Source organism: Atta colombica, unplaced genomic scaffold, assembly GCF_001594045.1.
Source record: "Atta colombica isolate Treedump-2 unplaced genomic scaffold, Acol1.0 scaffold34, whole genome shotgun sequence".
Lineage (NCBI taxonomy): Eukaryota > Metazoa > Arthropoda > Insecta > Hymenoptera > Formicidae > Atta > Atta colombica.
The window spans coordinates 147,735-173,056 of NW_017259448.1; the positions used below are offsets into that span (position 1 = coordinate 147,735).

Genomic DNA, 25,322 nt, shown 5'->3' on the forward strand with positions numbered 1-25,322 from the left:
GAATACGAAAATGGGACGTGAAGATTGATGCTGCTATTTCTGGTGATATCTTCTTACCATTAATAACTGAGAATGGTGATCATCTCACAATAATCATCCTTTATTACAAATATAAAATTTTTTGACATTATATGAAGAGATTAATTGACTAATATATTAATTTTAGAACGCGATATTTTATATTCTCAATGGAAAATAGGTATTGATAAAAGTTTAGGTTGGGAGTCACTCTCAGAAACAAATGGTAAACCGTTAACAATAAATCTTAGCAATGAAATTGATATACTAATAAATATTAATTGTAGATATTTCTATTACAGATGATACAGAGGATATACATAAAGTTACTGCGCCAGGTGTATTTATAATTAGTACCATAATATTGCTTATGGTTGCTAAGTATAGATCTACTTAATAAGTTTGTGTATGCAGTACTGTGTACTGCATATTGTATTTAAGCAGACTCTGCTTATTAATACAATTGAAAATAATACAACTAAAATTACTTCATCTGCTCACTATAAGTATGTTGCGTTGTTTTTAATTTTTATTATTTATATATTATAGTAATATTTATGAATTGAAAAAGAATTAAGAATAAAAAGTGCCATCGTAAAATAGCTAACTGATTATCATATGCATATAATATATTAATAAGAAGGGAATTTGGAAATTACTGTTTTTTTATGCATATCTTTTTTTACTTTATAATTATTTAATACTCTATTCAGTAGTTTTATTTTACAATATTATTTTTGTAACAATGTTACATGAAACTTATGATTTTGCGTTTAAGTCAGTTTTTTGTTTCTTGGATAACCTCATTCGATTTCTCATTCCCTTGAAGAATGGTAGGTTCAATTGGTACTACACATTTATCAAATACTTTGGATTCTTTAGTTGCAGATATTGTAGGTAATTCATCCTATAATACATAAAAGATATCATCAAGCAATTCTTTATAAGTAACATAGGGCGTGTTCAAGTCGACAAAGCAGTTAGGTTCACCAAACAATTAAACATGATTGGATCCACAAATAAGAACCAATTATGTTCATTTGCTCGGCAAACATACGACTTTGCCATCTTGAACTCGCTCATTGATAGTAAGTTGCATGGATTAATTCTTACAATAAATCTGTCACTAATTGATGTTTGAGCGACAACAGATGTCTCGAGCCAAGCATCGTTTTTTATACTATTGATGCGTAATCGTGCAAATTGTGGTACTAATATACGGATAATGAGCGAACGACACAATCGAGATACTTTAGGATATTTTGGAAACACTACTCTGTTTTGTACTTGCTAAAGAAAAGAATAGAATGCATTAGAAAAAATAATGGTATGAATCATATAATCAGAGAGAAATCTGAAAGAGAACATCTTCTTCTTAGATTATTGGCTCTTGCTTCCGAAAATAGTAGGAGGTCAAGATCGCGTCCAATAGAACATCTGAACGAGTTATGGTCAAGATGTAGTAGCATTGATGATACAGTGCGTCGAGAATCTCATAACAAAGTGTCAAGCGAAGCAATGTACTCCATTGGATAGGATGGGAGAGGAGGAGTAAAGGCAGAACAGTGTGCCTGCGCACGAGAAGGCGGCAAAAGTTCAAATTTAAAAGAGTCTGTTGCAGACTGCTAAAATTTAAAATTAATCTACAAATGTTTTCCGAAGGATTGGAAATAGCTTGCAAGAATTTAGAATAACAATTCTCTTCTGAGACGCGGTGGATGACCGAAGATAAAGGAGTTAGTATTCGGACAATATAAGATGTAGGATATCTTGCAGGGGGAATCCATATTCACAAGAGGAATCGTCTACTAGTTTCCGCTACGCGGAAAACAAAAGGAATCCAGAGAAGTTGTACCTGCATAGATGCGTTACTAGCTTCCTCCAAATTCGCCCTGATAAGAGGGATAAGATAATTATTCATAGGGTCGCGACGGCCGCAAAGACCTCGAGAACGCTTCTGGAATCCATCACGATAGTAATGTGGCTCAAACGAAGATCGAGGGCTACCAGTAAGATAATTATAGAAGGCGAAAGTTTCAACAGAAAAAACTGAAGTAAGAAGAGAGTTTATACATAAGCTTGGAATTGCGGAGAGTAAACTGCCGCCCCGACATATATACTATAATCAATCTTCGAATCATCCATATAAAATATTGTGGCCCCAGTAATCAGGTCATGAAAGGCCTGCATAAATGCTGTTTGAGCACATTGATTAGAGAATTGGTCAAGAATTTCCAGGATGATATTAGATAAAGAGTGAAATGAAGGAGAAATAAGAGTAGATTGGAATGAGTATTTATAATTAGGAAGGATAGCAGTCGAGAATATAGTGAAAGAAGGATCACATGCGAAGGAAAATGAAGACGATCGGAAAACGAGAACGCAAGTAGTCAAGCCTGTTCGATCTTTGAGCCAAATCGTGAATCATGATTTTGGACTGCCGGGTGATTGGTTATGGAGCTGACCTTGAGAAAATAACAGAATGTTATTCCGAAATCTGAACTTGAGGCTCAATAGTCTTGATAAATAATATTAAGGGTGGTCGAGATGCGATAACCGAAGCATAGACGCAAAGTCTGATTTTGAATAACTTGGAGTGCAGCAAGGCGACTGTTGTCCAAAAATCCAAAAATGTGAGAGGAGTTCAATAGAAGTACGCAGCATCTATAAATAGTAAGCAGCAGATGGAGATGAGCCCCCCACCAGATGCCGCGCAAAGCCGAGCTGACTTGAAGAATGTTTGCTCTTGGTAATATATTGCATATGAAGCTTTCTGGATAATTTGAGATCGAATAAGACGCCGAGAAATCTAACACTGGAGGAGGGAGATATATAGTGATCCCAAGCTATACGACAAGGAAGTAATTTTCTTATTAGAGAAGACTATCAATTGTGTCTTATGCGGATTTCTAACCCGCGAGATCAAAGAAAAGTACTTAGATTATGAAGGAATTGTTCGAGAGAGCACATTCTCTGTATACTTATTAGTGACAAAGATGACGTCATCTATGAATTGTACTAGTTCCATGGATGAATGAGTCTCATTGCATAAATACGTTAAAGAGCGACTAAGGACCGATCTCTATCCTTGAAGGAGAATCTGTCGGTGAGGGATCCCTAGTGGAACTGAATAATAGGAAAGGATATAAGATTCCAGATAAATGAAAGCGTGAGGGAGAGGTTATGTTCATAAGAGAAAATTTCCTGCGAGGTAGGACATTATCAAAAGCTAATTTGATATCAATGAACAAGGCGATTCTGCTTCTTGAGAAAGCCAGAATACTAACAATGAATGTGATAAGGTTATTCTGACAAGATCCGAATCTGTGAAAACCAAACTAATTATTAAGTAGAATATCGGAGAAAGAGGATTCGATAAGCCAATAAAAATCTGTTAAGAATCATCTATCTAATATTAAGAATGCATGAAATGAGACCCGTTATTACACTATTCCGTTATTATACTATTAAATTCACAAGAAAGTGTGACTATTGAGTCAGAGCGACAAAAGAAATTATTAATGATCCTGAGGAGGTACATCAGAAGAGCGGGAGGCAACGTCTTGAGAAATCAGAAATTGAAACGATTCAGTCCCTGGCTGAAAGTTGTTCTGACGGAGTGAAGTGCAGTCTGCAGTTCATTATCAGAGAAAGGAGAATCCATTCACAGAAGATTGCCTATATAGGCCTCAGAGGTGGGGAGGAGGGTTGGGGAGCAAAAGGAAAGACAGAGTCTATCAATCGCCTTCTGGATAACCTCGGTGCTCTCAAGACTATTGTGAGAATTGGAGTTAGGTGGAGTAAATCTGCGGTTGCGCATGAGCATATGTCAAATCTCAGCAGTGGGAGTTAAGTGATGCATAGTATGTTTTCCAGCTCTTATGCTTAAATTTGCGAAGAGTGCTACGGCATTGACATACTATTGAGCGATAGTAGACATAATTATCCCAAGGAGTCTCTTTAAAGATTCTAAGAGAGCTTCGCACTGCGAGCTTTGACTGCATCTGTACATTCTGGCGACTACTAAGGGATCGAAGGAAGAGATTTTTCTTAGTGTAAGACGTACTAGAGAATCAAGAGCAATCCTGTCTGCAAGGGAATGCAAGAGAAAGTACGTGTTGAAGCTGTTAAATACAAGATTGCAAGATTGCAAAAGGTATCGTATTGTAAAAGTCCGGACCGATGGAGTCAACAGACTGCACAATAGTGCTAGTATTGTCATGAAGATATTGTTTAGCTTCCGACCACTGAGATGGGACAATCTTGTAAGAGAAAATCTTAGCAGTTTTAACCAAACAATTAACCTGAATCTCGATGGGATAGTGGTCATTAAAAAGATCCAAAAGAACGATAATATCGCAAAGGGAGGCAATGCTAGAAGTCAGTGTTAAGTTGATTGTAGTAAAATGTAGTAAAATTCTAATAGGATGAGAGATAAAGATCGGAAAGAACAAAGGATTGAGAAGAAATAAGTGTTGATCAGTTATCAGATCCTCTTCGAGGATCTGCATTGACGCGGGTGGCGCTCCATATGAGGTGATGAGCGTTGAAGTCGCCAAGAGTAGGTCTCGTTTTTCAACAAAAGAGATAAGATTAGACAGCGCGCGATGCGGGAAGATTGGAATGTCTACATGCGCCATCTAAAACGAGAATTTTTAGAATTGTTAAAAGAGACTAATAGTGAGAGCCTCCGTAGAGTCAAGATAGGAAGTGAGATCCAAAGAGTGATAGGATTGCAGACTAGTACTAACATATCTCTTTTCATCAATAGAGTCGGCACGAACGCAATCGAAATTGCAAACATGAAAGTCACGATTCCCTTTGATGCATGTTTCAGCAAGAAAGATAATGTCATAAGATTTAGCCAGTGTCTCAATTTTAGCCTTCTTACCGAGAGTTCCAATATAAAAGGCGCAAACAGCCAGAAGCAACCATGGTAAAATAGAAGGGTACTATAAGATTACTAAAAAAATGTTAGTTGAGATGAGAGATTGAAAAGTGTTCAAAATAGTGTGTAGCCCGTTGCTGAGTTTTTGAGACAAGTTTTTGAGAGAGTCCGGAATATTATTTATTAGATGGAGAAGAAGAGAGAATATAATGATCGATGAGAGATCTATTGATTAGATATTCGAAAGAAGAAGATATCGTGGGGTTGGAAGATGAATCGGAAGAAACAGGAGAGAGTGTAGAAAGAGAAGGATTGAGGAGGGATCGGGAGAGAGAAAGTAGTGGGATAGTGGGAGGGAGCTTGAGAGACACTAGGCATTCTGTCATTAGGTGCGTAGAGTATTGAATTATGCAATTCACCAAGATCGTTTCTGTGATTATAGGGAAAATAACCGAAAGAGGTACTTTTGTGAATACAATGATTTTTGACATTCGTAGAAGAAGCTATGGATGATTCATTTCCATCAAGGTGATAAGAGTAAACTCTAGATCGCGAAGCTATCGCCGCACGACATAGTCGGCATATGTGCGACTTTGGTAAGTGTGGGCAAATTCCGGAATATTGTCCAGAGCATCCTTTGGATTGAAAATGATAGGGATATATAGCGCGGAGAGGATGAGCATGAACGGATTTTGGGAAAGGAGTTAATTCATTTAGGTTAGGAATGTTGGAGTGGGAGGGCAGAAGAGAGTTAAGGGCCATACCAAATTAGGAGCGAGCCTCAAAATATAAGATGTTTTCAAGCAACATAAGCCTGTTTCTGCCGCACATAAATAGGACACTTAGGAAAGGAGGAGAAATATTCGCCCCCAGTTACAGCAGGAGGCATTTGTTGTCGAGGGCAATCTTCCGAGGTGGGGTGCTTATTTTTATCGCAACGAGCGCAATGAGGTCTGCCTTTGCAGTCAGCACTTATGCGGCATGGCCGTAACAGGAAAAGCACAGGATAAGCTCTCTGGGGAAATAAAAGAGGACCGGAAAGTTAACATGCAGGAAAGAAATCGAGCATAGGAGGAATTTTCCCCGGAATTTGACCATGATTCGCGAGGGTATGGAACATAACTTGCCGTTCTTACATTCCCTAATATTTAGACGCTTGGCGGCTACAAGATCTTGTAAGGTTAATTAAATTTGTTGAGGATATCATTCTCGGATATATCCAATGGGATGGGGATTTCTAACCACACTGGTACGTATAATTCAAAAAATAAGGATGGCAGCGGCAAGGTCTCCCTAGTAGAAAGTAGTCAAGAACATGATTAGCTATAGATAAATTTTTAAAGCTTATCGCAATCTTGTTGCGTCCGGAGAATTTAACATCGGTAACCTCGTTTCCTGTAATACGTGCTATAACACGAGATAGGAGGACTCCAGAAGAGTGTCCTTGCTATCGCCATCTGAGATGCGTTGCACGAAAATAATAGGGGGGAAGATCTTGCTCATTATACAGTATGCGCTCCCCCGGAGCTTCGGAGGTTAAATTTCGGGAGATGGAGGGCGTAGATGGGGATTCTCCGGCAGAAGGCTCGCCATCGTGGAGACGCTTATGCGACGGAACGTTGCCAAACGAACGCTCACAACCGTCATCGGTGACGCCCCAGTAATAGGGACACTCGTCGAGGAAGGGGAAAAGTCAACACCTTGAATATGCCGACAAAGTGAGATCATCCTTCCCGCTCAATTCGTATTGTTGATTGAAGAGATATCCGAATCAGACTTTTGGTCGACTCTAACAGGAGATCACGAATGCGAACATGTTGTTGAGGAACTGGGACATCGAAAAAAGGATTTCCTTCTCTTTTTTTTCTTATTTCTTTTCTTGGTCTTACTAGAATCTTTACCCATTTTCGCTGACTAATTAATATAATAGAGACCAATTTTCTAAAAAAAACTACTGCTGAAGTCTGATAACCTGCGTGGAAAAAGGTTTCGACAAATCAGTCACACATCTATCACGCTCGAAAAAGCTATTGAAATTTTCTAAGACCGAACGACGATTGTCAGTAAATGACGGGTTGGGTCGGGCGAATGAGACTCCCCAGTCTGCATAGCAGAGCCGGTGAGTAAATTGAGTAATAAAGACGCAGATAAGATGAATTAGATGCAATTACTCACAATAAGAACCTCTCGGAATGTGTGCGAAAGGAAATAAATACAAGCCAAAGATCAAAAACGAGAAATAAAGACTAGTAACATGCAGGCGGAACATAGAGGAGGAGTAGGTCCACGCCAGTTGGGAGCTCACAAGCGAATGTGAGAAAGGACGACTTTTCTTAGGGTACATCGTCCATTTTTCAAGATGATAAATCGATATTTAATTTATATAATCGTACTATGTAGAAAAGTAGACGTTCCTATGTACATCCACTTTGTCAGAGGGCAGTAGTGTGCGGAAGCATTTTGCGGTTACAGGTTTTGGGCTATCATGTTCTCTCTCAGGTTTCTCTTTGGTATAATCAATATATGGATACAGTATAATATACCCATTGCGACAGTGAACTTTTTTTTGTGGTCTGCAATTTTTAGTGCGCATAGGTCGGTTTATACTTAGAAATATGGTGGGCATATTAGGAGCTTAACAGAAATTCAAATTGAAGAACCTGTCTTATCATAGCTCTCTACTTTACAACATGACGGTGAATGTGACCTAAAGGATCCTCTACATAGACGATCGTGGAATCTTAAATCGTAGGAAACTGATCAATTCTAATCATATTCTTCTTATATTTGATTGTTAGTTGGTTTCCTACGATTTAAGACTCCACGATCGTCTACGATTTCTATGTAGAGAACCTTTAAGAATACTTACATTAAAGATGCCGACATTCAATATCGCTACTATGATTATACTATGATGTGGGCGCATTCAAGTTGATAAAAGCGGCCTGCTCATCGAGCAAATAAATATAATTGATTGTTACTTATATATCCAATCAAACATATTCAATCGGTAAATATGTCTAGCCGCTTCGCCATTGAATTCGCCCATTTATAAAGATTGTATATATAATATATGTAAGTAAGGGCACAAGAATTGTCGTAACACTTATTTAGATTTAATGGCTCCTGCACACAAAATGCGGCAATGCTTGCGGAAATTGTCGCACTAGCCTATAATTCTATAATCTTAAGGTTTCACTTGCAAAACTTCTAGAAATTATATAATACTACTTCCGCTGTGCGGCAAAAGTTAATTGAGTTCAACTTTTATCACGCGGTGGAAATTATATATTATTTCCGAGCAAGTGAAATGTTGATTGGTTATCGCGCCAACTTTCCGCACGGCAAACGTCATCGCGTTCTGTGTGCAGGAGCCATTAAATTGTAGACATAAGTAATACATAAACTTTCACGTATGACGTACAACTTATTGCTATCTCCAAGAGATAATAAGGCATATATCATACGCCAATGTTTGTGCGTTATTTACATCTACAACTTAAATCTCTAAGTAATAGCGTTTTCTTTTGGGATACACTGAATGTAACTTTGCACTACACCAGTTGCATGTAAGTGTTGCATCAGTACTGCACTACACAAATATACATATACTATGGTGTACACTACTTCATGCTATTGTATTTAATTTTGCTGTCGGTTGATTTTTATTTTCAAATTTTTAATGTCACACTGGCTCTATATCGTCTCTTTGAAATCATGTAGCAAAACCCCACTTCGTGCATAAAATTTGCACTATATTATAGCCACGGAAACATATTACACTGAATGAGTCTGCCTACCATCAACCAAGGAAACACGCTACACTGTCTAAATATTGCGACAGTGCAGCCAAGATAAAATGTTGTAAGTGTTACAATTTTTGTGCTCAGATCAGAATTGAAACATTTGACAATTTCTAGGATTTTTTATGTTACACATAATATACATGTATAAAACGTAATATACACGTCTCTACCTTTAAAATTTTAATAGAAAACAAGATATGCTGTGAGCTGTGACGTTGTGACTCATTGTGTGACATTAGATTTAATCAAACACAGCTCATAACCATCTTTCTTTCAAAAATCATGAAACTGTGACTCATTTCTTTTTAATTATTGTGCACACAGTATACATTGCACAATAACAGCTTACAGCATACAGCAATTATCTTGAGGTTTCAGATGTGAATGATGTAATTAAATTTTTCAAAAATATCAACAATCAACGATGTGGCAAGTTGGCAATAACTGAAGTTCCATCAACGACCTGAAGTGGCGTACAGAGCGCGTTCGATGTAGAGTCTCTATAAGGCTAGAATTAGATTACGCATTGAAGAATGAGATTGAAAATTGAAAAACCGAAGTTTGATCAATCAGAACAAAAGGAGCTAAATTTCTTTGTCCTCATTGAAATTTCAATCTTTAATCTCAATCTTCAATGCATAATCTTAGGCCGAAATCAGACTATGCATTGAAGATTAAAAAATTGAAATTTAAGCAATCGGAACAAAAGAAGAAAATTTTTTTGTTCTTAACCCGGTTTCTCATACGGGCAACAGCGCTTTGACATTGAACGCTTGAAAAACGGGTGACGGGGATAAATTTTACCTCTATAATTAGCTTTTCACCAATCAGCACTCCGTGTCAAAGCGCTGTTATCTATATGAAGATCTGGGCTTATTGATCAAATTTCAGTTTTTAATTTTCAATCTTAATTTTCAATGTGTAGTCTGATTCCGGTCTAAGAGAGTTGTGCCAATCTTGTCAATATTTTTATTGGCTTTGAATTAAAATGGCGGAACCAATCATCGATGTTATTATATCCCCACTTTGAGTATCGTGAACGTGGTGATTTAGATTTTAGAAATTGAGAGTAAAATTTTACGTTATATAATATTGACAAGTAGAATTTATGTTAAATTACAAAATATTGAAAGAAATAGATCTGTTTTTTATTTTATTATAGAACTGAATATTATTAACTGAATATTATTATAGAACTGGATATTATTTTAGAACTGAAATAGTGATGATATGAAATAGTAATAAAATAACACTTTCATTTAACAATACTTTTATTTTACAATAAAATATCTTGCCATCATCAAACTGCTATATGCTTTTAAACGCTCTTTTTGACAATATGTTTTAATCATGTTTTATAATCATGTTTTCTGCAAAGAAGACGTTAAAATTATATGATTGATAACAAGATAAGAATGTCACTTTCGTCCTTCTTACCACATAATATCTATATCTTATATATTTTTAATTCGAAATTTAATTATAATAATGTATAAGCTTACCTATTTATAATTTTGATATATATAAAATAATTTCATCACTTTATTAATCAAAGTTTTCACCATGACTCTACGCTCTACGTAATAGAGAATCTAGAGCCCTTCTCTCTAATAGAGTCCCTGTTAGACGCCATTTTACTTCACATTGACGCGACTCTCTTATAGGGACTCTAGTTCGATATATTTTACATCGGCCTAGTTTCCGAAGGTTTAATCAGAATATAAGAACCAATCAATTACAGTCGAGTATTCCCCTATTACAGTTAAATAACAGGGAATGCTCGACTGTAGTTGATTGGTTCTTACATTTTGATCCGGATTAAATCCTTGGTGGAAACTAGGCCATCGTGAGACTGTGGCTCCTGCACACTGACGCGGAAATGCTTGCCGCGCGACAAAATGAGATGGTAACCAATGAACACATTAGAAGCTGTAAGTTTATTGGCTATCGCATCACATTTTCCAATGTGCAGAAGTCATAAGGATACAATTACATGAAGCGCGGTTTGCACGCGGTTTGTGGCACGAATTAGACAACTTACATTAGTATGAATTTTTTTTAATATATTATTTTTTTATGCACATTTTATCGATACTCTTATTTTTTTAACAGATTTATTTAATAATTGCGTTTAAATCAATTAAATTCCATTAATTGCATAACAGTGTATAGTAATATAAGTAGTACGATTTTCTAGTTGCCTAGTTAGTTACTATTAGTTACTGTATTGCGTATCGCGCTTCATGCAATCGCATCTTAAAAACGTAAAATACCTATTTTACATGTCTAAAAAACTGTGTAATTTACATCGAGTATTTTACCTGTCCAACTCTGACTCAGATTTTAACACCCATATTCATAGTCCTTCTTTATTTTAAGAATGGAAGAAGCCTCTATGAAGGATTCCTCGATTCTCCAAGGTCTCTTTGTTTCATAAACAGATCTCAAGTCTGTCTTCTCGAAGAAAGGAATATTTTAGGGATTTTAATAACCTACTGAGGGCAGCATGTTATAATATATAGTATATGCATACCTAATATCATAAATTACGAATAATAAAGGTTATAAAGGCATTATTGATTAAATAAAGTGATTAAATATTTTGACAATAATGGACAAAAATAAAACTAATAGCGAATTTGATTGGACGCACATTCAAACCGCCGTACATATACAAAATAACGTAAATATATGTTTATAAATAAACATAGAAATCGATTAAATTGTGAAATACTTAATACATTTTATTGTACTATTAGGTAAAATATGTATTTTGTAATTCGAAATATTTGCATTTTATTTTTATACTCAAATCAGTATATAACGGCTTTAATATACATCAGTGCTCCCAATCAAATTCGCCATAATTTTAGTGCGGTTTATTTCTGAAAAAAGCTATCGAAAATAATTATCAATACAGATTTAAATTAAAAGCTATCGAAAATAAAAAGACTGGTGTGACGAACTAAATTTGAAGGTTTGCTTGATTATGAGCTGCATCTCCTCAAGGAAATTCGTAATCTCCCTTGAGAAAAAGAAGTTAATAAGGCTCCTTGTTTGGTCAAAGAAGATTTTATGAAACATGGAAATGAGGAACAAGGAATCCTCATTCCTTAAGGAAGGATTATGAATATGGATGCATTTATGCTCGTATTCATCAGACCTCGTGTTTAGGCTTCCTTAAATTTATCTTTAGATGCTTAGTAGCCAAAATAATTTGTAGAGTATCTGAAAATAAATTTAAGGAAGCCTTAAATATAAAGGCCTGACTATGAACGGGCATTTGATATGTAAGTATTCCTTAGAGCATATAGACATAGAGGGAGCATTGCCTCTTGTGATCTAAATGTGTGTCCAAAATGCGTGTGAGAGAAAAAGATTACATGGAACTTTCATCCTCTGCGCATGTCCCAACGTTGCAGACACTATAATATATAATAATTGATAGATACTATAATAAATAATAAGTTAATATAGTATAATTATTATTATTGGTATAATTATTATTATTATATTTTAAAGCATGCACAGAGAGAACGAATGTCCCATGTATACATCTGTCTTTCTTACACGTCATCTTGTTATATATCTTTTTCTCTCACACGCATTTTGGTCACAATTCTGAACCACAATGCTTCCTCCATGTCTATATGCTCTAAGGCCAAAATAAGACTACGCATTGAAGATTGAAGTTTGATCAATCAGAATAAAAAATGCCAAAACTTCTTTGTCTTCATTGGTGAAATTTCAGTCTTTAATTTTTAATCTCAATTTTCAATCTCAATCATCAATGCATAATCTGATCCCGGCCTAAGAGGTATTCTCATCTATTTTGTTCCAATTGATTGATTATAGTACGATTAGTGACAAAGATAAATGTTAAGAAGAGCCCAAATTTTGATAAAAATACATTGAATTGATGCATTTTCGTGTAAAAATATATCGTGTATAAAGATTTGACAAGAAAAAAGTATCGCTCCGCTCTACTAAGATATTAATACTTAATCGATAACTGCTCGGGTTAGAAAATCTGTCATGACAATGATTCACTAGGCTGTAAAAACACAAATTTTCTTCTAAAATAGAATTTGTATTTTAAAAACAATGAATTTGTGTTTTTAAACAGTTTTTATAAAGCAGTGAACCACTGCTGTGACAGATTTCGTAACCCGAATATCGTCGATTTTAAGAATTAATATTTCGGTTTGCGGAGCAAAGTGACACTGTTTTCAAATCTTTATTTTTATGCGAAAATGCATCGATGCAATGTATTTTTATTACAATTTGAAGTTTTCTTAATTAACATTTATCTTTGTCAGCGATGAAATATTATTAAAGACTGATATCCTTACGGGAGTTCGCGTCCTTGTGAATATTGAAATAAAGAGTTTAAAATTGATACAACTTTGCTTCCGCCGTTTTCCTATAGATGGCTTTAGCGGTAAGTGATAGTCGAAATAAATAGATCATAGACGTCATACAATAAAGGCATCTGTCAACATAACCCCATAGAAACATTAGTCGATTTGTGTCTGCATCATAAAGTTATTCTCGATTGAAAATGTCAGTTTACGAGTCAAATTCTCGTCATTTGCGGGAGGTTTTAATTTTTTGCTTCAATATGAAGAAATCTGCGGCTGAGGCTCATCGAATGCTCTCAAATACTTATGGTGAGGCCGCTATTAGTGAAAGAACGTGTCGTGAGTGGTTTCAACGCTTCAAGAACGGTGATTTTGACGTCGAAGACCGGCATAGCGGTGGAAGAGAGAAGGTTTTCGAAGATGCAGAATTGGAGGCAATATTTGAGCAAGACTCGTGTCAAAATCAAGAAGAATTGGTACGATCATTGGGAGTGATTCAACAAGCCATTTCAAAACGCCTCAAAGCCATGGGAATGATTCAGAAGCAAGGAAATTGGGTGCCGTACGAATTGAAGCCGAGAGATATTGAACGGCGTTTGTTTGCTTGTGAACAGCTGCTTGAAAGATAAAGACGGAAGGGATTTCTGCATCGCATTGTGACTGGGGACGAAAAATGGGTTCATTACGGGATCCCAAGCGCAGAAAATCATGGGGAGTTCCCGGCCATGCTTCTACGTCGACGGTCAAACCGAATATTCACGGCTCCAAGGTCATGTTCTGTATTTGGTGGGACCAGCTCGGCGTAGTGTATTATGAACTGTTAAAACCGACTGAAACAATCACAGGCGATCGGTATCGAACGCAATTAATGCGTTTGAACCGAGCATTGAAAGACAAACGGCCGCAATACAACGAGAGACACGATAAAGTGATTTTGCAGCATGACAATGCTCGACCCCATGTTGCGAAAGTGGTCAAGACATACTTGGAAACGTTGAAATGGGAAGTCCTACCCCATCCGCCGTATTCTCCAGACGTTGCTCCCTCTGACTATCACTTGTTTCGATCAATGGCACACGACCTGGCTGACCAGCACTTCCGGTCTTATGAAGAAATAAAAAATTGGATCGATTCGTGGATAGCCTCAAAAGATGATCAGTTTTTTCGACGCGGGATTCGTACGTTACCCGAAAGATGGGAGAAAGTAATGGCCAGCGATGGACAATACTTTGAATCATAAATGTATAACCAGTTTTTTACAATAAAGCCTCGAATTTCGCAAAAAAAACGGCGGAAACAAAGTTGTACACCTAATAATAAAGTTTAAAATTGATAATATTGCACTAATTTTGATTTAATAATTTAGTAGATATATTTATGCATTTAGAACTCAATAATACTCGATTTTTCTTTAAAATTGTGATTTCAGTGTTGTTCATCAAAGTTTGATTATCAACAGAGATGATAACTGCAGAGAAAAAAATTGTAATTTTTCAATATATAATTATATTATATAAATTTGAATATCCACGCTCAATTAATAAAATTTATTAAAATGAAAGAAAGGGCTTAGAGCAATAGCTAGTTGTTATATTTAGTTGCTATATTTTAAAACATTAAAATTACAAAATTAGGATATTACAGCTTATAAATATACATATTTATGTAAAAATCATGAATTTAATAATGTATTAACTAAATATTTAATAATAGCAAATTTATATCAATTGTCGATAATGTTAGCGTTCTTCAATTACCTCTGGGCTCTTGGAGCCCTTTTTATTCCGAAAAATTTGCCCAGGATTGACAGTCTTTAAGATTGACGGTGTAGTATCTCGTCAGTGCCTTTGTTACTAATTGTACTATACAATCAAGTAGAACCAAAATGGTGGATGAGAATACCTACATATCTAGTGCTTTAATATAAGAACAATGATCTTTTAACTAATATTTTTTTATATTTAGGAAAGATTATTCTATTTATACTACATATATATAATATATAAATATTTAAATGTTTTCGTGACTTTTATAATTTAAAAAAAAAAGATAATTCTTTAGAAACTACTTCATCTCCGATTTCGATGAAATTAGGCTCATTCGACGCGTTTTTGCGTAAAATAAAAGAATCTGGCAGAAAAAAGTCCGGGATTGCCCTATGAAATAAAATATTGAGCGTTAAAGTTGACAACTATTGAGGTTAGGAAATCTATCATGTGAAGGGTATAGACAATAGTGCTTATTGGTTCGGGATAGTTACACTGCCTCGAACAAAAAAAAACATATCCTATCCGTTTAGGGCCTAACTGCCTAGAAGTTGCAACCTAGACAACTCTAAAAACTATTCTCACCATAGAGATTATATCATTAGAGGGAGAATGGCTTATGAATGAAAGTTTGAATGGAAGCAAGACTGAAGGTTTGTTCGCGTCGCATCTCTAACATATCCAACACTAAGGCCGGAATCAGACTATACATTAAAGATTGAGATTAAAGATAGAAATTTCATTAATGAGAACAAACAAATTTTGGCTCTTTTTGTTCTGATTAGTTAAATTTCAATTTTTCAATCTTCAATCTCATTCTTCAATGCGTAGTCTGATTCCGGCCTAATACATTCATGTCACCGGAATCAACATGGCGACTAGGGGTACGTTCAGGGAGACACTATTCGCGCTATTGGACGCAAACGATACGCTGTTCATGGAATCAATAGCGCGATAGCGTTAGCAAAGATCGCTCCATGAACGATTCTAGCGTAGCCTTGATAGCATTTAACCAGAAAGATTTAATATTTATTGAGGTTAAGTTAATGTAGGAGATTCTGTTTTCAATTACCGACCAAACTTTTCTCTGTAATTTAAATTTTTAGGATTTTGTAAAGTATTTGCAACGTTAAAGGATTTGTAAATCTTTTTCTCGTAGTGAATAACAGAACACAATCAATCTCTATGATGGCTTGCCACTAGGTCGGAATGAACAATATAAACTAAATAAATAATTAATAGTTATACTGACCTATTTTCCACCGAGGGTTAATTCGGATCAAAATGTAAGAACTATCAACTACAGTCGAGTATTGTTACAATCGAACGAAAGGGGAATGCACGATTGTATTAGGTTTTCCAGAAAGTTCGTGCCGTTGAAGGAAAATTGAAACGCAGATTTAAATTTTAGTATACATTTATTAAATTATATAGGTTAGTCAGCACGAACTTTCCGGACAACCCAATAGTTAGTTGGTTCTTATATTCTGATTCAGTTTAAACCTTCGGTGGAAACTAGGCCATTTAAATTAATCAGATAAAAGAAAGAATCCTTAAGCATCCATTGTCAATTTGAGAAGAAGCGTATCTACATCTAATAAGCATCTGCAATGGAATACTCTGCCATGCTATACTGCAATAGCGTATAACTGTAACTTTTTTCATGGGAATTAAAAATCGTCAGTAATAAGAAAATACCTTTGACTTTTACATTTGTAATGAAATCAAATACAAGTTGAATTCGGTAGAAACTTTGAAAAGTTAAAGATGATACAAGCTAGAATTACATTCACTCCAGCCTAGTGGCAAGTCATCAATTGCAGAGAAATTGAGATTGCATTCACTACAATAAAATTTGAAATTCACGCATTACGTTTACTCTACGAAATTTTAAAGAGAGAGAAGTTTGGTGCCACTCGAGAACAATCCCCTCAAACATTAATCTAATCTTGACGAATGTTAAACGCTACACTACACAAGGTCGTTCATAGATCTGTAAACGCTAACGCTATCAATACACTATATCGGAAGAAATAACGTTGATAGCGCGTAGTTGTGACGTAACACTATCATTAGTGTCATGATCGTGTTTGTTAGCGCTATCTGCAGCTCCGCGAACAGTTTGTAGCGCTAAAGCGCGAATAGCGTTTCCTCGAACGCATCCTAGATGTTCGCATTAGAGCATAATCCATGAATCAATTAAGAGCACGTTCGATTTGCCTCACCTCAGAAAATGGTACGATTGGGGCATGTTACGGACGCATGCATAATAATTGCATGCATAATAATAAAACATACTGTATCGAAAAAAGTATTTCAGATTCATTTTGTATAAAAATACATTTAATAAATGCGTTTTTATACGTTTTAATATAAATATAAAAATACAACAATATAACAATATAATATTAATAAAATAAAATAATAAAAAATAAGATAAAATAAATAAAATAAAAAGAATAAATAAATAAAATAAATAAAATTACAAAATTAAAAAATAAAATAAAATAATATCAATACAATAAAATAAAATACAATATAATATAAAAATATAATATAACTTTTATATTTATTAAAAGCGCATTTATTTGGTATAAAAACTCTTTTCAAATAAGGAAACACAAAATACCTGACACAAAACAAGGCACATGTTCGATCCATTCATCAAGTGGTTCATAGATTAGGTAATATGCTCATTTGTCCGTTCGTGTCACTGAACATTAGAGCACATGAATGAGCACATGAAACTATCCAATCGCCACCTTACATGATCCAAGTGCTCCGACGCTAACAAACCTTGAGAAATAGAAGATGTATATATTTCTGTCCTGCTCAATAACTTTTTTTCTTTCTGCGCATGTGCCAAAAGAGGATAGAAGAGAAATACATCTTTCTTTAGTCTCTCAGTCTTGCTCACAATTCGTCCGTATTTCCCCTCTAGTAGTATAAGCTTTATGGTTCTCATATCTCAGGGATCCCGCACAATAAAAGGAACAAAAAACAGAGAACAGAGAATAAGAATTTCAACCTATCAAAAATCATGTATTGTGGAATTGTATTCATTTGGAATACACAATTTCTGATAGGTTGAAATTCTTATTCTCTGTTCTCTGTTCCCTGTTTCTTTTATTGTGTGAAATCCTCACTGTCTTCAGGTCAACACGATGCTGCAAATGTTTTGAAACGTTTTTTAATTGATCAGTTTGTAAAATTCTTTTTTCTAATTGGTCCATCAAATGCTTCAAAGCATTTGTAGCGAGACTTTGACCAGCCTTCATGAGTTAGAAATATTCTAAATAGACACTGCAACTTCTAGGCGATTAGATCCCAAGCGGGTAGAATATGTTATTTATTAGCCATCCCGAACCAATAAGCACTAGTCTATACATTCTACTATACACAGATTAATGATCATGTTACGTAGTAACATTTTAGTCAACTTTAATATTCAATATTTCGCTTCGTCAAGCAGTCTCAGATTTTTTTCTGTCAGATTCTTTCATTTTATGCAACGAATGAACCTAATTTCATCGAAATCGGAGGTGAAGTAACATAAGGTAACTTAAACACAACAGGCACAGGAAACAGAAAATAACGAGCTCCAATCAGAGTTCTGGAATATAATATCGAACTTACACACTGAAACTCTGATTGCTCGTTATTTACTGTTGCCTTTGCCTATTGCCTGTGCCTATTGTATTTAAGCCTTTAGAATCGATCTAAGTATACGCTGGATATATCAATCTTGGCATATACCTGGGTACCTTTAGCAGTTGCGCATAATTTGTATCGTCAAATGGCAGTCGACCATGAACCATAGCATAAAGTACTACGCCCATGGACCATATATCAGAGAGTTGAGGCTGATAAGGGATGCCACGTAAAATTTCGGGTGACGCATAAGCATAACTACCACAGTAGGTTGTACTGAGAGGCCACTCGCCATTCTTTAACTTCATTTGTCCACGCGCGAATCCGAAATCAGACAATTTAATATTGAAACGATAATCCATGAGTAGATTCTCGCATTTTATATCTCTGCAAGAATTTTCAAGAGAGAATTATATTAAAAAATTATTCTCGACAAGATCAATTTTAATAATCAATATTTATGAACATTAATGCAATCGACTTTGAATAATCTTTTTATTTATTATTGTTAGATGTAAGTTAGATGTAAGATGTCTCTCGATGAAGCTTTACCACATCTTTCAACAACACTTAAAAAGCTACTTTACTTTTCGCTTATGATAATTGTATTTTTCTTTACCTGTGCACTATGCCATGCTCGTGGCAATAATCGATGGCTTCTAAAAGTTGTCTAAACCACCTACGGCTACGTAACTCATCAATGTAAGTATCACGTCGTATAACATCAAGTAAGCTACCATTCTGCGCGTATTCCATAATAATATATACTCTGGAAAAAAAGCAAGTTTAGAAGAAATTGACAGATATTCCTAACAAAAATTCGATTTTATGAGGCAAATTTCCATTCAATCGTTTCTATTCTGCTACTCTCTCTACAAATGCTATTCAAAGATTAATCCGAAAGATAATCTAACCGATGTGTGGTTTCTATTGCTTGCAAAAAGTGAATGAGATTTGGATGTTTTAATCCTTTGACCACCTCAATCTCACGGGGTAGAAATTTCGTAAGGTATTCTCCAGGCGCTTGGAATTTCGAGACTATCTTCACTGCCACTTGATAATCATATCGATCAGACTTTGCGATCTAATACATAAAAATGTTTGAAATTCAAAAAAATTGTGACATGAAAAAGGAAGGGAAAAAAAAGGAAATAGAGTAGTTTTACTTTGACGGTGGCATATGATCCGGCACCAATAGTCTTTCCGAGTGTATAACCGTGTGATTCGAGCACTGTCAATTTCTTTTCCGATTTTTCACAATTTTTCTCATCTGTTAATTTCATACCGACTTGTTGTTCTTTCGACGTATACTTTATTGGTACCATTGCCATTTCCGATGAAAATAATGTTTTTGGCTACAAAAAAGGAAATTTAAAATAAATTTCAAATTGATAAAATTTATCTCTAAAGCTAATGCTCGGTTCGTCCTTCTTCCCTACAGTTTTATAAAATCAGTTGTTATGTTGTAATTTATTTTTATTAGAATTTATCACAATCAGAATTTATCACAAAATTTTTGTAGAACAAATAACTATTATAAATAAAATGTAATGTTTTTCTTTAATAAGCATAGTGAACAGTAATTAATCTTTAAAGAAAAAATAATCTTTATTTTATAATGGATAATTACCTTGACAACTTCTTCATATTACTTTAAGTAAATGTCTGTTATTAATGAAGAAATCATTTTGCTTGTTGCTTTGCACATGTATGAACTTTTATTTGTTAAACACGAGAGATTTTAATTTAAGTTTGGCATCTATGAACAAGAATTTCGAATTTTTAGTGGTTTTTTTTTAGACGAGAAGCATATGACAACTGAAGTGTGAAAGTTATCAGAGATCGAAATTTATGACGAAATCGATAACGAAATCAAATAGATTTGAGTTCTAAAGAGAACAATATAGATTGCATTCCGAATTGTGCACAATGTATCATTTTATTCTTCTTTATTAATTTCTCTTGGTGAACAACCAGGACACAAATAATGCATCATGCGCTTTATGCGTAACTTGGAACACATCTATACATATACACATCTATACATATACATATATAGGGTGAGCCATCTAGCGTTTGGAATTTCAATTACCGGTTATTTTGAGTTTAAAAAGCGTAATAACATTTATGACGTATCAGAAATTTATTTTGTTTGACATTTACGAAATGGGTCGCTATACGCTTGAACAAAATTGGGAAATATTGAAAACTTACTTCCAAAGTGGTGAGTCTTCAACCCAAACTATAAAAAATTTACGTGGAAAATTTGGAAAGAAATGCCTTCAACGCAGTTTGTCGATCAATTTGTGAAGCGAATTCGGCAAACTGGATCCTTATTGGATAAAGCAATTCGTTCACGTGCTCGTCCAGTAAGATCAACCGAAAACATTGCTGTCATTGCTCAGAGTGTGCTTAAACAATCATCAACATCAACTCGTCATCGTTCTCAAAGCTTAAACATTTCATACACTTCTTTGAGAAGAATTTTGAATAAAGACCTCGATATGAAGCCATACAAAGTTCAATTAGTGTAAGAATTGAAGCCGCATGATCATCCGATGCGTTTTCGGTTCGTCCAATAGGCTGAACAACGCTTGGTTGAAGATGAGAATTTTTACCGAAAAATCATCTTTTCTGACGAAGCTCATTTTCACCTCGGTGGCTATGTGAATAAGCAGAATTGTCGTATTTGGGGGTCAGAGCATTCACACGTCATCATGGAGAAGTCGATGCATCCACAACGAGTGACTGTTTGGTGTGGTTTTTGGTCTGGCAACATCATTGGGCCATTTTTCTTCGAAAATGAGCAAGGAGTTGCCATCACTGTCAATGGCGAGCGCTATCGCGCCATGCTAAACGAATTCTTGCTTCCCAAATTTGAAGAAGAGGATACAGACGACATTTGGTTTCAACAGGACGACGCACCTTGCCACACAGCCAATCTACAATCGATCTTTTGCGCACTGTCTTCGAAAATCGCATAATCAGCCGAAATGCTGATATCAATTGGCCGCCTCGCAGCTGCGATTTGACTCCGCTGGACTATTTTTTATGGGGAACCGTCAAGAACGAGTGTTACGCTAACCAGCCAGAAACGATTCAAGAATTAAAATATGAAATCAAAGTTGCCATCGATGAAATACGCGCCCATACAGTGGAAAATGTACTGAAAAATTGGGTTGATAGAATGGGGTATTATGCAGCCAGCCGTGGAAGTCATTTGAATGAATTGTATTTCATGTTTAAGGGCAATGTACTACTACCTTTCCAATAAAGCCATAAATTTTGAAAAATATTCATGCGTTTTTTTTTAGAGCCAAATTAAATTCCAAATTTTAAATGGCCCACCCTGTATGTAAAGGAAATACTCCTATTATGAAATTCCGTTCATTTTGGGTAAATACTAGAAGTCTATAGGCAGAATTAAAAAAAAAAGTAATACATCATTTTGAAGAAAATTTAATAAATTTTAAGATAATATTATGTAAAATTTAAAATTTAAATTCTATTTTTCTTTTAAATTAAAAAGTGTAATAAGTAAGCAAATCGCAAAGTCAAAAAATTATGCTAATATGAAATGTCCTGAAAAATTAATAATAAAACGCAAAAATACATTATTGCAATTAAAAAACTTTAATGTTTCTAAAATACGAACACAGCCAGCGTAACTAATAGGTATTTTCGTAGGCGAAAAATGAGCATTCGATGGATTATACCTATAATTCGTTTTCGAATAGTTGGAAGCATCACAGAAATAAGGTAACCCGATGTTTATTTCGATTATCTTTTTTATTATTGTACAACATTTATATTTTAACAACGATTTTCATTATGACATAGAAGCATAGATTATTTCATACTAGAAAATTTAATAATCTGGGTATTTCATATTACATTTTCTACTAGGGATGCAAAAAAAAGCCTATAGGGAAAAAGATTGTAATGTTGCAACAATGTATAAGATATTATAGTATCATGAATATGCATACTTATTTCTAGAACATTTGTAAGAAAAAGTTAACAATTTAATGATATCAAATTTTAACCGGATATATTCCCGGATAATGATATCCAGCTATCCGGTCAGATAGTAAAAAAGTGCTGAATAATATCGAATACCAGATATCTGGCGCTTATTTCTACGATGCTTCCAACTATTCGAAAACAAGTATAATCCATCGAATGCTCATTTTTCGCCTACGAAAATACTTATTGTAAGACATAAATATAAAATGAATAAAATAAATATTTCATGGAAAATGTTTCATGGAATGTTGATAAGAAAATGAAAAAATATAACTATATTATTATAATGTACAAAATTAATATAAAAATTTGAAAAAATAACACAAAAATTAAAAAAATTAATTATTTAAACAAAAATCGCATATGTAATTCTCAGGATCACTATCATTCTTCATGGACTTATTCAGAATATAGGCAGCATTGAAACCACCCAGTCGATACAAACTAAAAATAACATGATGTTAATGTATTATAATTTTGCATTTTACAATGTAACTCCCAAGGAATACATAAAAATCAACAAAAAAGTCATATCAAAATGACTTTATTTTTATGCTTAAAGTAATCAATAAATAGTCAAATTTTACATCCAAAAATCGTCACGTCATTTTGATTTTCTCTTGACTTGATGTATTCTCTTCTCTTTGGACTATTACGTATATGTTTTACATTTATATTATAAAATATGAAATTACATCATTAATATAATGTTACTTTTAGTTTGATGAATGGACAGAGTTCTATATCTTCCGAATTCTTCGCAAATAGTGCACTTTTCATTGAGAGGAAATTTTGAATTGTCGTCTATATGACTTCATTATTTATTATATTTTAGTTTACATCTCTTTTATTTTCTTTTTCTCCCTCCTCCTTTTTTCCCTTTTTTCTCGGATTTTTCCTTTCTACAAGTTCTTTATCCTTTTTATGAAAATCACTAATAACTAAAAATGAAATACAACTTATATGCTAATGTGAATATTAATATATTAATTAATATTGATCTTAATAATATGCTTCTTTTCACATAATTTTTTGTTCTAAATAAAGTCATGCTTCTTTTCATATCACTTTTTCATCCATTTCCTTTCTGCCTATTTCTTTTCTTTTTCCTTTCCTTTTCCATTCTTTTCCTTTCTTTTCAATTTTTTCCTATTCTTTCTGTGACTTCTTTTTCTTTCATAAAAAATCGCTAATATAATTGAAAATAAAATAACATACAAACATATTATTGTACAATATAATATAAATAATAATATTTAACTCCATATAATGTTATGCTTCCTTTTACACTTTTTATTCCTTTTCCTTTCTTTTTAGTACACTCCTCTGTGAGGAGGATATCAAACTATTTGACAATAACGATAATTGTCCGATTTCAGATATCATGATGATATAGCGAGTCCATCGTAACCATCTCTTAATCGTAACCGTGATACGGGTCTGATATGAGTTTAAAATTTTTTATTTTTCATTTCAGAAAGCTAACGACTGAAAATATGGTAGAATACAATATAATAATATAATAATATAATAATATATATGGTAGAATATAATATGATTACTGATATTTTATTAAATAATATTATGCTTCCTTTTACACCTTTTTTCTTTCTTTTTACTTTTTTCTTTTTCTTTTTATTTTTTTTTATAAGTCCTTGCTTTTTTTTATGAGAAAAATAAATCTATAATTATTATAAGCTATAATTATTCTGAAAATAAAATACAACATAAAGACACAAGTATAATAAATACTAATATTGCTAACTACAATACTGTGCTTCTTTTCACCTTTTTTTCTTGTTTTACCTTTTTTTTCATACCTTACCTTTCTTTACATTCTTTGAATGTAAAGATTTAATTTTTTTAAATTTTAATCGTAGTTATCAGTTATAAGCACAGTATAAGTACATACAGTATGGACACTGAACTTTTTATGTGATCTCCAATTTTTAGTGCGCATGCATCGATTTCCAATCAGGAATATGGCTGCTTTTAGTAAATTGAAATTGCAGATTAGGTTAGGTTAGGTTAGGTTAGGTTAGGTTAGATTAGGTTAGCTGGATCTCCTCCTCATAAAATATTTCTTCTTTTTATTAAATCTTCTTTTATACAAATAATACCGTAACACATATCGATTTTCAAATAGAGCGTTAAAATGTCGTCGGACAAGATGGCTGACTCCTTCGCCGCGCGGATCTCGGTCACAGTATAACCAATAGCGACAGTAAACTTTTTGTGATCTGCAATTTTTAGTCATGCATCGGTACACTTAGGAATATGGAGGACGTATTAAAAGCTTAATAGAAATTTAAATTTAAGAACCTGTTCTATCATAACTCTACTGTGTAAATTTCACAACATGGTAGTGAATCATGTGATCGAAGAATACATCAAAGGTGCCGATTTTCAGTGTCACTACTGGGTATGATTATACTGTCTCGGCCATAAGCTGTCCCTCACTCATAAGCTAGCTTTATGCTCCATCCAGATATTCATATGTCCATAGTATTAATAAAGAGTTTAATGCTTTTTAATAATTTACATGTTGTTATTTCCACGATTCGAATGTGCATGTTCACTCGGGCTGGCGATTCGATTGTGCGTAGCGGATAACGCACGGCGAGTGTAACAATATAAATAATATTTAACTTAATCTAACATTAATGAAATTTAATAAATATTTATAAAAATATATAATTATATAATTTAATCTTAATTAATTAATTAATTAAATCATAATTATATAATTTTAAATATATAATTTTTTTAAATATATAATTATAAATTATTTATATTATTTATATTA

General features: G+C 34.0%; 1 protein-coding gene across 1 annotated transcript; it reads right to left on the reverse strand.

The window, feature by feature from the left end:
- Positions 1 to 677: 677 nt before the first annotated feature.
- On the reverse strand, positions 678 to 19,821 carry LOC108690638 (testis-specific serine/threonine-protein kinase 3-like). Its single transcript, XM_018198029.1, has 6 exons — positions 19,657 to 19,821; positions 19,405 to 19,574; positions 19,110 to 19,259; positions 18,604 to 18,877; positions 1,132 to 1,308; positions 678 to 925 (listed from the first exon to the last, which is right to left on the reverse strand). The coding sequence occupies exons 1-6, from the start codon at positions 19,819 to 19,821 to the stop codon at positions 797 to 799; spliced, it is 1,065 nt and encodes a 354-aa protein (XP_018053518.1). The 3' UTR covers positions 678 to 796.
- Positions 19,822 to 25,322: the final 5,501 nt, after the last annotated feature.

Coding starts and splice junctions, on each gene's coding strand:
- LOC108690638 (XM_018198029.1), bottom strand. CDS start 19,821: ATGGCAATGGTACCAATAAAGTATACGTCGAAAGAACAACAAGTCGGT. Junction 19,260..19,404: donor GCAATAGAAACCACACATCG/GTTAGATTATCT, acceptor CTTTTTTTCCAG/AGTATATATTATTATGGAAT. Junction 926..1,131: donor CAATTAGTGACAGATTTATT/GTAAGAATTAAT, acceptor TATGTATTATAG/GATGAATTACCTACAATATC.